This window comes from Emys orbicularis, chromosome 14 (genome assembly GCF_028017835.1).
Source record: "Emys orbicularis isolate rEmyOrb1 chromosome 14, rEmyOrb1.hap1, whole genome shotgun sequence".
Taxonomy (NCBI): domain Eukaryota; kingdom Metazoa; phylum Chordata; order Testudines; family Emydidae; genus Emys; species Emys orbicularis.
In genome coordinates, this window is record NC_088696.1 from 23129140 (window position 1) to 23142741 (window position 13602).

Consider the following 13602-nt stretch of genomic DNA (forward strand, 5'->3'; position numbering starts at 1 on the left):
TGGAAGGAATGTCACCTGGGTAACCACCTGGGTTAAATCCACAGAACCATGGGCCAGAGACCAATCATGTCTATCTGCTGCAGCAAGACATTTTGCCTTAGTTCTGTTAAGTTTTGAAATAAAATTGCAGCCATTAAGCCATTTATCCTTAGCAGCCACCTTCTCTGGGCATTTCCATGACAATTAAAATATTATTTGAATATATAAAAGAACTTGGGACTTTGTAACCATAGTCTGGGTCTATGCTCCTCTCCCTATCTGCATGTAATTGCCACTGAAATTAATGGGTGTTTGCTACAAAAAGAGGGAAGAGAATAGACTGTGTCTCTATGCAATAGTGAAGGATTTCAAAGAAGAACCTCTTTCCACATTTTATTTTAAATGAATAAATCAACAAAAAAACAAAATTCACACCTTTGTTTTTACTTGAAAAGTTTAATTTTACAAAATACCATTTTCCATGAAAGAAACTTCCCTGCAATGTACATGAACACAGCATTCTGTTTTAGAGATCTGTACAGTAAGATATCAGAGGTTTAATAGAAGGAAAAAAACCTGAATTTTAGCAGGTACCTACAACAATGTGGATACAAGAGTGTCTTAAAATGCTAAAGCAAGTAATGAAATATAATTGATGAATCAATTTGAAATTTGAAAAGTTTCTTTAAAACTGTCCAGATGGTAAGTAGGACATCACAGCTGGTACAAAACTACCTGTATATTTAGGTTTAAACATAAAACCAATGGCATATGAAGAGAAATCTTTGAAAAGTAATTCCAAGTGCTGTTATAAGGCAAACATATACAAAGGTGCTGACCGCATACAGGGAAATTGACAAAATAAACTGAATACTGAAGTGTTCAAACGTTTACTTTTTTTTTTTAAATATCACCAATAGAGGTCTATTAAGATAAACAATGCCAAATTAACATAAGATACCTTTTTACTAACTAGGTGTAATGCACATAGTTTTACATAATCTCAACAAATGTGAAACTAAGCGTTAATATTCAAACTTTCATTGTGTAGGCAGCAGGGCCTAGTTTGTCTGTTGCATTCTGGCAGCTTTGAATTTTGAAATCCTCTTTGTAGTTTCTTCTGATGCCTCAGACAGAATTTCCTCTGATTTTCGCTCCGGAATGGTAGGCAGGACAGGGTGAGCAATGCTTGGGTGTGGTATTAAGGGAGACAAAGGCTCTTTTTCTATAACAGTTCCAGAAAAAGCCTACAAGAGAAAAGAAAACTCAGAATGAGCTAATAAAATGCAGATGTGAAGCTTTGCCCATAAGGTCATTACCCTATATTAGCCTTATTAGGATTGTTATTTCTTTTAATCAAAAGTAAAGAAATATCTTTAAATCAATGGAAGTTCCTTGAATAAGTAACCAAATTGTAATTAACCTCAAAATATAGCTTGTTCAAAGAAATCTGAATGAAAGATAGTGTTTTAAAAGTACTACTTAATCACATTCCTAACTGCATAAATGATCTGAAAAAATTGCTTCCCACTGATACATGTTCAAGAAAATAAAATAGATGACGCAACAGGCAATTTCATCTTGGATAACAAATGGGAAAAATTTGCAGATTTTAGGCCTGTCAGCATTTCCCATCATATGTCATATTTTCATGGCTTAATATCTTGGCCTTTTCTAATTGCATCAAGATGGCACCTGGAATACAAATTTACCTATATTTTGTTGGTTCTTATTTTTTTTCTTTCTTACCAAAAATGATCAAAAATCGGTAAAGGCAGTTTATACTTAAGAGAACAACAAAAGACTTCCAATTCTTTTCTTCCTTTATAAATTCTAACTAAAACCATACGTGCTTAATATTTTAAAATTACAATTTCCATTATAGCTTTTTTGCTACATTAAGAAAAAGAAACAACTAGGATATTTACAATTTGAAAAGCAGCTAGGAAGAAACTCTTTTTCATAAATGCTTTTAGTATCAGCCATGGGTTTACAGTATGCATAACACTGTGCGTATGCAATATAAAATACTACATTTTTTAAAAGTCACATTATGTGCCAAAAATTAAAAATGGTTCAGAGCATTTCAGAAAAAAGGTATACTAATTTACACCAAGATTTGATCATTATATTGGGCGGGAGGGAACAGATACCAGATTTATTATACCTGCTCTTTTAAGAGTTACTCTGTTGCCAAGAAAAAAAAACAGCAAAACAAAATAGTCACTCTTCTTGCAGGACCTGCAAAAAAGCAAGGTTTTTTGTGCTGTACTCCAACAGCTAAACTAAGCCCAAAGCTGTGCCTGTTCTGCTGATTTGTTCAATAACACCAGTGCCATTTTTATAAAAAGGTAAATAAAATACAGCTACTGATGTTCTGCTGCATTAGGAAAAAAGAAAAAATCAGTACATGGCGAATGTTGCCAGAAAAATAATATACTTCAAACAACCATAAAAACAACTGAAAGCAAACAACAATATATTTGTTTAAAAAGTGAATGTCCCTTTAGTTCTGACTGGAGCATTTTGCTCAGTGTGATATAATTACTTAAAAAATACAGTGATACTGCAGATAATCATGCCCTATTCAGAGAATGGATTGAGATACGAATGATTTGTTATTGTTTTACAGTGACCAAAAGTGTACTAGATGCTTAACATACAGAAGATACAGTCTCCGCCCCAAAGAGGTTACGATCTATAGTGCTAACCCTGTAAAAGAATCCATGCCAGCAGATCCTTATGTCCCCACTGAATATCTTTAAAGTCAATGAGACTCCATGCAGTCATAAGGGCTGCCACATGGATCCCTCAGCAGCATTAGGGTCTAAACAAATATAACAAAGTGGATATAAAGAAAAACAAAAAGGGCATGAGGGTTGCAATAACAGGACCATGTGGCTGTTTACCAAGTAAAGCACGCAATAGGTCTTCTATGAGTCTACTTTTTCTTAAAAGTAACTATCTTTCTAGAAAAAACCATTTCCCTTTGAAGATGCCTTCTGTCTACAGAACTTCTGAAAATTCAATGTAACCTAACTTTTAAAAAATTACTGTAATTTTCCATAACAAAAACAGGTAAAATATTAATACCAAGCATGGCATAGCAGCAGCCACATCTCATTTCTGAACATTCTCAATGGTTTTCGCAGCTATTCACCAAGCACATGCACTAGTGACGTACAATCTCTTTCATTTATGATAAGAAATTACCCAAGACTTTCCAAAGACTTGGAAATATATTTGGTTCGGCTCTTCGATGGCATCTTGCCTGAAAGAGCAGGTTCTTCTTAAAGGCCGGAATGCCAGAAGTTGTGCTCTATGTCTGCTGGACAACTTCCTCCCTCCTCCTGTCATAGGACTTTGTAAACACTCTGATGAGCCCACTGACACCATTTGTTTTAAAATATAAAATAAGCCCTGAAGGTTCTCCAGAATCAATGTGTTAGCATATTAAGAGCCTACAGTATACACAAAATAGCTTTCCCTCCCTCAGATTAGCAATTAGCAAGTGGGAATCTTGCATGATCCAGGATTTTGTTACCCTGTGGTGCACCTTAGAATTTAAATTATGGGGAAGTCCCAGAGTGTCACTAAATTTGAAAGCCATGAAGCCATGAATATCCCTCAGTGGAAGGGATACTGTCTACTGCTACACAAAAGTGGCAAATAGTCAGCTCAGCTGGTTATCCCACAATGAGAGGAAAAGGATAAGTGCAGGGAGAAGAACGGGCCTCCTGGCAATCTCTCCCCAGATGAGAGAGGTAGGGAGAGCTGGAAAATTAGTTAAAAAGAAATTAAATAAACTGATGGTAGAGGCAACTACACTATCCAGCATTTTCCTTTTTATCCATGCCAACAATCAATAATGAATCAAAAAATGTACCTCAAATGTCCCTGATAAGGTTGAAAGTTTTTTTGGAAGATGCTCCTGCCCCTCCTCCTCTTTCTCCTCCAAGATCCCTTCACTGTTGTCACTGTAAGTAGCTTCATCATAGCTAATACTCCTCAGAACTCCTCGTCTGTCATCAAACTCAGCAGCACTGCTCTCACTGGTATCACTACAAACACTATTCTCTCTGCTTCGAGACTTCAAAATTGATTTACGAGGGACATATTCTCCATTCACAACATCAACAAAGACTCTATAAAGGAAAATGTTAGCTTTAATAAACTATTTCAGGATCAGATGACAAATTTACAGTGATCTCACTTTGTCTTTTGTACAAATTAATTACGATTTGCATTTCTAACTTTTCAACTGCTGTATTACAATACTGTACCTTTAAAAGATACAATAAAGCATTTTCTTTACGAATGAACATGGAGTAATTCTGCAACCCAAACACTGTCATGCTTCTATTAAAGGATTAGCTGGTATACTCCCCTTTTTGAAGAATGTGTATAGCTCTTAGACACTTGACAGAACAGCTTGATTTGCAAAATGTAAAGAAAAATTATAGTCACAAGATGATTTTGAGGTTTTTATTTCTAGAAACCAAATAGAATGTTGTGATAACAGAAGGTTTTCTACTGTGAAATCATTTTCAGATGTAGAATATAAAAACAAGTGCTTGAAACGTTTACTTGCACAGAACAAGGAAGTTTTCCCAGGCAAGTGCCATAATTTTCTGCAGAATCTAAACTTTCCCTAAAAATAAAATAAGTTTTTAGTTCATAGGGTTCTGAAGAAACTTTCCAAACATGAACAGTGTGAACTGTCACAGAGTCCTCTTCCCGAGTCTACAGATACTGTTCCCATCCCCCTGTTGCTGCTCATAGCTTTCCCAAACTGTAATGATAATTGACCAGCGTCTGTTAATTTCCACTGCTGCTCTTCAAAACCCTATGGGTAGCTATAAAACCAACGGGAATCAGGTCAATTTAGTACTGCTGCAGCTTGCCAGAGGAAGAGGTGGGTACTAGAACTATTCACTAGGGAGAATTCAAAAACAGGTGAGATACATTAGGAGACACCTCAACAATACGACCTCACAGTAGCTGGGGGATCTGGGAACGAGTAGTGAGCTATGGGGTTTAATAGTGCAGCACTGAAATCAATGAAAGCTTTGCCACTGACTTAACTGAGAGCAGAAGCAGGCTCATAGAGGAAAAAGTACAACAGCTCCCTTTCAACAGATAGAAAGTGGGATTTTTTGTTTGTTTCTTAAGGGTTTCACATTTTCTACTCACTTACTAGCCTAAGACTACAAAACATACAGATCCTGATCAGGGTTCAAAGACAGCACCATGAATCCCTAAACCTTCTCTTGTCCCAGCAGTTGTACAGCTGTGACTAGGGAGTGGGCTAGTGAAAAGTTCACCTCGGTGTTGCCTCTGAACAGATTTTCAAAGGTATTTAGGCACTTGAAGACATAGATAGGTGCCTAGTAAGTACCTAGAGGCTTTTGAAAATTCTAACTCTCACTGATCGCAATAGAATCTAGGTGCTTTTGAAAACCCAATAGGTGCCTGTCTGCATCTTTAGACACCTAAATACCTTTAAAAATCTGGCTCATGTCTCAATCTTACTTTTGTCCTTTATGCACTCCTTTAGCTATCGGAGGTCTGGTCAATTTTTCTTGCCCTTTGAAGGAGGGGGAGGAATGAATGGATAGGGAGTAAACAGATAAGGTGTGTGTCTGTGAGCAGATGGGGAAGAGAAAGACTGGAATTAAAAGCTGGAAAAGATGGAAAAGGAGAAAGAGAAATTTCGTAGGGAGGGAAGAAATGAGAAAGAGAATATACCAGAGAGGAGGTAAAGCACATGCTGAAAGGAATATGCTTGGCTGGAGGGAGAGAGTAAGAAAAGATGAAGGAGACAATAACAACTCAGACAGATACCTCAAGGGAAAGAAACAATGGAGTGAAGCTAGAAAGAGAAAGAAGGCATAATGTGATGGACATGATCAGTTATATTTAAAAAATATTTAAAAGGAAGTTGAGTGACAATGTGTTTAAACAATTTGCAATGAGCCATTTCATTCCTTTAAGTTGCAGAAGATATGGCATGAAGCAGTGGGGTAAATTTTAAAAGCACTGCTAAAAGGAATTATATTTGGCTCTCAGTTTGAGAAAATGCAACTCTCAGCAAAGCAGCATGCAATAGCTATGAAGTGTGGCAGTTTAAACGTGTGACAACCATGCAGGAGACACAAGTGTTCACTTCTTAAGATGTACACCCAGTTCCAAATGCTTCTTTTGGGAGACACTGTGCAGCTCCATATTTGGGTAAGATTTCAAAGTTGCTGCAGGATGCTTCAAAGAGGACACGCTTGAACACAAAAGAAGGCCTTACTTTTCAAGCGTGCTATGGGAAAAGCAGGGCAGCTATCACTATACATTACATACCGGTAAATGTCTGCTGGTGTTTTTATGTTAGGCAGTTCTGGAACCAAGTGTCCATTGCCATTGCTATTCTTCCTTTTACGTTTGGCCTCCTCTTTCTTTTCGCTAAATTTCAAAGTAGTATTTTTTCCTGTGTTTATTCTTACCTGAAAATTAAAACACAAATTGGTCTAGAGTATAAAAATCAAGCAATCACGAGGGCATGGATCAAGTCAGTTCATGAATTCTTCATATCCAAGCAGCTGGGGGGCTACAGCTAAACAACAAAATGTATTGACAGTGACATTCTCAGTGCTCACTGTCTTGATATTATGTGCAAAATTCATGTGCATTAGCACTTAATGTCAAGAAATAGCTTCTTGCACCAGGACTGGGTAAGAATAAACAACCTGATTATACATCAAACCATACATCCTAAACCATTAATTCTGACCAAGAGCTTAGTTTCCCCTGAATGCAATGTCTGCCTTGAATGTAAAAGGCATTTTTAGAACACCTGGACCAGGGATGCTACCTTTTAGAAATATGTGACATAGCACTGGTAGTATGAAAACTTTAATATCTCTTTTTGGTATCATTTTAGAGAATTCATGACTGAATTGGGGGGTTTCAAAACACAGAGCAGCAAAAGAAACCTTCTGAAATAAAAAGCCAAATTAAACTTTGTCTATAGTCAGGGTCCTAAATACAAGACTAGCCATGGATCTTACTGTCAAAGTTTCACATGAATGTTTGACATAACACCTTGAATTCTGCGATAGCTTTTACATTTTACAATATTGCATGTCTAAAATAAATACAAAATGCATTTTCAGAAAAGAAAAAAAAAAAAGATTCTAGGGCTATAAGTGGCATAAACAGTTAGAATTCTCCTGCAGTAACATTTTAGATGTGCTATTAGGAGTATAATCTATGGTTAGATTCCAACCACAGATAAACTGGTAGCTACTACTGTTTCTGTCAGATGAAAAAATCCTAGATATTAAAGATGGAAGAGACCTATTAGGACATCTAGTGCACTCCCTCACTCCCATCCCCAACCCCACCAAAGCAGTATATCTACTAGTGTTTTGTCCATTACTTTTTAAATTCCCAAGGGATGGGATCTTCCACCATTTTCCTTGAGAAATTGTTCCCAATTATAATGTAGACATATTTCTGACTTATTTCTTCATGAGAGTCTTCTTTTCACACTTGCTTTAGCGTTTAACTTCAGCTCTGGCAGGCTGGATGACTCCCTCAAGAATACACCGCTGCTGCCTCTTCATTTGACTATAGGAGTTGCTCTAGATAACACATCACTCTCTCCCCATAGGATAAGGATGCTGCTTTTGTTGTGGTCCCTGCCTCTTTAAACCTAGTAAACAAGGAATTGGCTTCAGCTCTGAACTCTGACACCATCTTACCTATGTGAGGTAGGTCTTTTTTTTGACTCATTAAAGCAATGGTATACTTTATTGTCCGACACTTTGGGGTACACTATTTTAAATAAAGCATGTAGTATATATACTATCTACATTATATGGAGATAAATACATAAAAAGTAATAGTACAAACCCTTTTAGGTTCAACAGTATGAGAGAAAAATATAGTTGGTACAAAATGATCAACTCCTAAATCATCTTCATCATCACTGTGATAATGACTTGGGCCATTAACTTGGCCACTGAACAATTCTGAAGTTGTTACTTCTTTCTGTACATTGTCCTGAGTAGTAGAGTCTTCCACTCTGTGTACCACATTCAGATCTGTCTTATCTTCTTTCTCCTCTTCAGAGGAGGTTGTATCTTCTCCATTTGCCTCAATTGTATCATGTGTCCTATAAATTGCAAAAAATACTTAAGGAAAGAAAACTAATCAACACATATCATAGCCTAACAAGATAACTTACAGAATAACATATGAAACCACTGAATAATTTCCTTTATCTATGAGATGAGATTTTCTGGAAGAGGTTAGGGAAGAACAATATCATGCATGATATAGTTTTTTTAAGGGCCAGACTGTGGAGTCCTTACTCATAATGGAAATACTTCAATAAGGAAATGCTTATCAATGCAAACAAGGGAGCCACAATCTGGTCCTAAGTCATAATTTTTGCTTTAGGACCAAAACAGCTCTAAGGATTGTCATTCACAATTAAAAGAGTTGTTTACTCAGGAGTTGTACACAACAGGTCAGAAATACGAAAGGTCCAACTATAATACTAGCTTACTCATCTTGTACACTTTGGGCCAGAGTCTCTCTTGCAACCAAGCTCTAATCAATGCAAGAGACAGATGAGGGTGTCAGGGAGCTGGTTACAGCTCCGTGATCAAGGGCCTTTCTGCAGTAGCCCCAGGGCCAGTGAAAGCAGCTAGAGAGCTGTTCTAACTCACACCCTGGCATAGGGTCTCAAATGGCCCCTATGCCATTGGAGGATGGGAGTAGTGGAACTCTACTCTGCAATGCTCCAATCTCCTTTCCATGTTGTGCCCTCTATGACAGGCATGGGAGGGAGGCAGCAGTCGCAGGAGCTGCCTCTGCCATTGGGTAGTTTCCCTATGCCAGGAGAATGAGGGGATTCCTTCCTGGACATTTACAGACAGATTCCAGCTCCTCTGAACCACTCAGGGGCTGGATTCCAGTAGAAAATCTGGCCCTTTATGTTCCAACCTTCTTCACCCTACCCTCATAATTAGCATCCAAGTTAATTCTTTTTGTTCTCTCTATCTATCTGGGTGTTTATAGGCTTCATCACCGTAGTATCCAAACTCCTCACAAACATTAGTTAGTTTACTCTCACATTATACCCTTGAGGTAAGGAAGTTTTATCGTCCCCATTTCACAGATGGGGAACTGAAGTATACAGAAATTAAATGTATCCCGATCACACAGAAAGTCTGTGGCAGTCAGGCTCTGTACACAGATCTTCCTCTATTATGAGCAGCTTATTTTAAGTTTCACATTTTATTTATTTTTGCGAATTTTAAGGTATTAAAAAGTATCCAGAGTTCTGAATGGATGTTTTTAGGATTTTCTCAGTTTATAATGGAAACAAAATCAACAACCATACACTTTTCAACATGCAGCAATGCTCCTCAACCATCACTGATTTAAGCAAATCAACTGCAAAAAGCACCTATTTGTTCATACTAGTAAGGATTTTAATTACATCTTTCAGCCCAAACCTGCAACAGTAATATACCTGTCAAATTCACCCAGCATCTCTTCTCGTCTCTCAAGCTCTTCCAATCGGGCCCACAGTTCCTCCTCAGATTGGGAAAACCCCTTGGACTTTGTATCCATCCCATTTTCTTGAAAATGTACCTCAAAAACATCTGACACTTTTGGCTTTGAATGAGGCTTGTGAGCAGTTCTACGTTTTCCTGTGCAAAATAAATAAAACGTATTTAGCCAAAACATTTTCCATTTCAAATTACTGCTGAATTGTTTAAGTAATACTGTCAGTGAACCAGAACATTGTCACAGGATAATGCTAAGGCAAAACAGAGACACTGATCCTGTGACACTTCTATTACAGTGGTTTGGTACCTCTCAGTTGATTTAATCATTTCTTCTAGTGGTGCACTAGTGTGACAGTTGCTCACTGTGCCATTAATTGGGGAAACAAACCTACTTTGTACTTTGGCTCACTTGGGACCAACTATCGATACAAGTAGATGTTTTTTAAATTTATGAAGTACATCAATGTTACCTAAAAATTAGAGATGGTTTACAGGACAAACTGGGAAATATAGCAGGAGCCCATGGTATCTGCACATCCCTCTTTGGTAACTAACAATTCACTTCACTCAACAACAAAAGCCATTTTTAGCTTTAAAATCTTAGTTTTGTAATAACAAAAATAAAACCTTTAATGCTTCAGAAGTGGCTAGAGAAATTTGCTCTTCAGTGAACAGCAGCCACAGGCAGTCACTGTGGTCATTTAAACGTTTCATTATCTATTCAAATGGTAAACACATTTGTTTCCAGACTCATAGACTTGAAGGCCAGAAGGGACCATCATGATCATCTAGTCTGACCTCCCGCACATGGCAGGCCACAGAACCTCACCCACTCACTCCTGCAATAGGTCCATAGCCCCTGGCTGAGTTACTGAAGTCCTCAAAACTTGATTCAAAGACTTCAAGTTACAGAAAATCCACCATTTGCTCTAGTTAAAACCAGCAAGGGACCCATGCCCCATGCTGTCCAGAGAAAGGTGAAAAAATCCCAGGGTCTCTGCCAATTTGCCCTGAAGGAAAATTCCTTCCTGACCTCATATATGGTGATCAGTTAGACCCTGAGCACGTGGGTGAAACCCACCAGCCAGATATCTAGGCAAGAATTCTCTGTAACTCAAGAGCTCTCCCCATCTAGCATCCTATTTCTAGCCATTAGAGTGATCTGCTAATAGCAGACATGGATGGGCCATATGCCATTGTCGGCAATTTCATCATACCATCCCCTCCATAAACTTAGGGTTTTTTAAACAAATAACGTTTTTTGCTCCCACTACTCCTCTTGGGAAACTATTCCAGAACTTCATTCTTCTGATAGTCAGATACCTTCATCTAATTTCAAGCCTAAACTTGTTGATAGCCAGTTTATATCCATTTGTTCTTGTGTCAACATTGGCGCTTAACTGAAATGATCTCTCCCCTCAGCCTGTTTTGTTAGGCTAAACAAGCCAAGCTCCTTAAGTCTCCCCTCGTAGGACAGGCTCTCCATTCCTCTGATCATCTTAGTAGCCCTTCTCTGCACCCACTCCAGTTTGAATTCATCTTTCTTAAAGATGGGAGACCCGAACTGCACACACTATTCCAGATGAGGTCTGACCAGTGACTTGTACATTGGTAATAAAACTTCCCTACTGCAACTGGAAATACCTTGCCTAATGCATCCTAGGATTGGCCTTTCTCCTCCTCTGTTGCTTACAGCAACAACTCTTGTTGTTAGTCCCTCTTTGCACTATTAAATTTCACCCTATTTCTATTATTCCAGTTGTCAAGATTGTCCAAATCTTCTTATGTGATTCTAGTCCTCCTCCATATTGGCAGTATCTTCCAATTTTATGTCATCCAACAAATTTTTTCAGCGCACTCCCACTTTCTGTGCCAAGGTCATTGTTGAAAATGTTAAATAAAATTGGTCCTAAGACTGATTCTTGAGGAACTCCACTAGTAACCTCCCTCCAGCTTGATAGTTCACCTTCTAGTATGACCCACTGTAGTCTCCCCTTTAATCAGTTCCTTACCCACCTTTCAATTCCTGTATTAATCCCCATCTCCTCCAATTTAACTAAATATCCCGTGTGGAACTGTATCAAATATTTTACTGAAATCCAGATAGAATAGATCTACTGCATTTCTTTTGTCTAGAAAATCAGTTATCTTCTCAAAGAAAGAGATCAGGTAGGTCTGGCATGATCTACCTTTTCTAAAACTATGTTGTATTTCATACCAATTACTGTTTAGCTCCATGTCTTTACTCTCTCCTTCAAAATTTGTTCTAAGACCTTGCATACAACGGAGGTCAAACTTGCAGGCCTGTAGTTTTCCAGATCACTTTTTTCCTTTCTTAAATATAGGTACTATACTTGAAATTCTCCAGTCATAAGGTACAAGCTTTGAGTTTATGGATTCATTAAAAATCCTTGCTACTGGGATCACAATTTCATGTGCCAGTTCCTTTAATATTCTTGTAGGAAGATTATCTTGGCACCCTGATTTGGTCCCTGTGACAGAGTGCAGGGAGAGAGTAGGTGAGCCTACACTTTGGTCACTTAGATGCTAATTAGTGCCCCAGAAGAAGCTGATTGGGGGTACTTAGCAAATCAGGCTGATGGGCTAAGAACTCAATTGGCCCAATCGGCCCAGGGACGATAAAAGAGGCACAGGAAGGAAGTGCAGAGGGGCGAGAGGGAGGAACAGGGCTAGTGGAGTCTAGTCATACAGAGGCCTCAGATAGGAGACCGTAGTCATTTTAGATACTGTTCTTGGCTTTCTCAGAGATGTAACCATTTCTCTGTCACCAAGAATGATGCCCAGACTATCAAAGCTAGGATTGCCCTAGTGCAGTTGTTAATTAATATCATTTGGATATTTATCTGTCGATCTCAGAGAGTAAAGGATCAACGCAACAACAGTAATAAAACAAGCAAACAATCTATCCTTACATATTTTCACAAAGAATAAGTTAACTTCAAGAAAACACAGCTAATGAAGGTATAGGATACAAGAGAGGATACACAGACCACAGATGAAATTTGAATCAGTAGCTATCAGGAGACATCAAATTTGAATGAGTATTTATAATATAATGTGGCATTAGTAAAAGTTTCATACACTAATATGTAAGAATAGGATCACTTCCCAGAATGCCTTTGTTCCTTCCAAAATTGCAATCACTGCCTCCACCTTCAAGTGCAAGGAATTTACTGATTTATTCCATGAAAAAGATCCCAATGCAGTATTATGTGAGCCAACTCAAACATCTCCAGTTCATAACCCACTCTGATCTCCCCATGTCCAACTGACACTATATTTACAGCAAAGAAAACTAGTGTTTCCCCTACTCTTAATTCTTTTTATCTTTTGAATACTGTCTCAAATAGCACAGAAAACAACCACCTTTCACCATTCCCCTTATCAAAAACACCTTCCTACTTTCTCTTTACAAGCTAATTTCCCATCGCCAATTTTTTTTCTTCAAAAATCCTGCAGTGACTTTTCACATATATTTCACTATTTCTCCAAAAGCTACATTTTGAGTTTCTCTAGTTTGGCTTTCAACCCCTTCTCACAATAGTAAAAATGCCCTGGCTATGCTCAGCGTTCACCTCACCTCACATATGCCTGACACCCCCTTCTCATGCTTCTTGCCCTCGCTGCTGACACTATGTGCAATGACATACTTCCCAAGGAACAGATGGAGTCTGAAACTTAGTCCTCCTAGTTTCACTACTATACATTCTTTTGTGTGACTCAGAACAGACATGTCTATACTGTCACTAGATCTTTCTTCTAGTGTCCCCCAGGAGTCAGTCTATGGTTCTTCCTTCTTTTCTCTTTGGTCAACTCCTCTGAATTTGTAATGTTGGGGGTTTGTTTCTCTGAAGATTCCAATATCTGGTTACTGAGCTATCTGTTGGTAACCTAACTCTCCAAGTCAGGATTGCAACACAATGGCATAATCATGTGGACTAAGTCTCCGCTTATATTAACTATGCTGTTCTGTGGATAAAGAGGGCTTAAATCTCTATGGCCTTTCGTATACTTTTAAACTCAATAA

General features: G+C 38.1%; 1 protein-coding gene across 1 annotated transcript in view; it reads right to left on the reverse strand.

Annotated features, from left to right (window-relative positions):
* Window positions 1-415: 415 nt before the first annotated feature.
* The window catches only part of URI1 (URI1 prefoldin like chaperone), a 59649-nt gene continuing 46462 nt past the window's right edge, over window positions 416-13602 (reverse strand). The window contains exons 7-11 of the mRNA XM_065416530.1: window positions 9515-9695; window positions 7885-8146; window positions 6331-6473; window positions 3866-4124; window positions 416-1226 (exon numbers count right to left, since the gene is read on the reverse strand). Coding sequence (XP_065272602.1) covers window positions 1041-1226; window positions 3866-4124; window positions 6331-6473; window positions 7885-8146; window positions 9515-9695 — 1031 coding nt within the window. The 3' untranslated portion in view covers window positions 416-1040. The remainder of the gene's footprint in view (window positions 1227-3865; window positions 4125-6330; window positions 6474-7884; window positions 8147-9514; window positions 9696-13602) is intronic.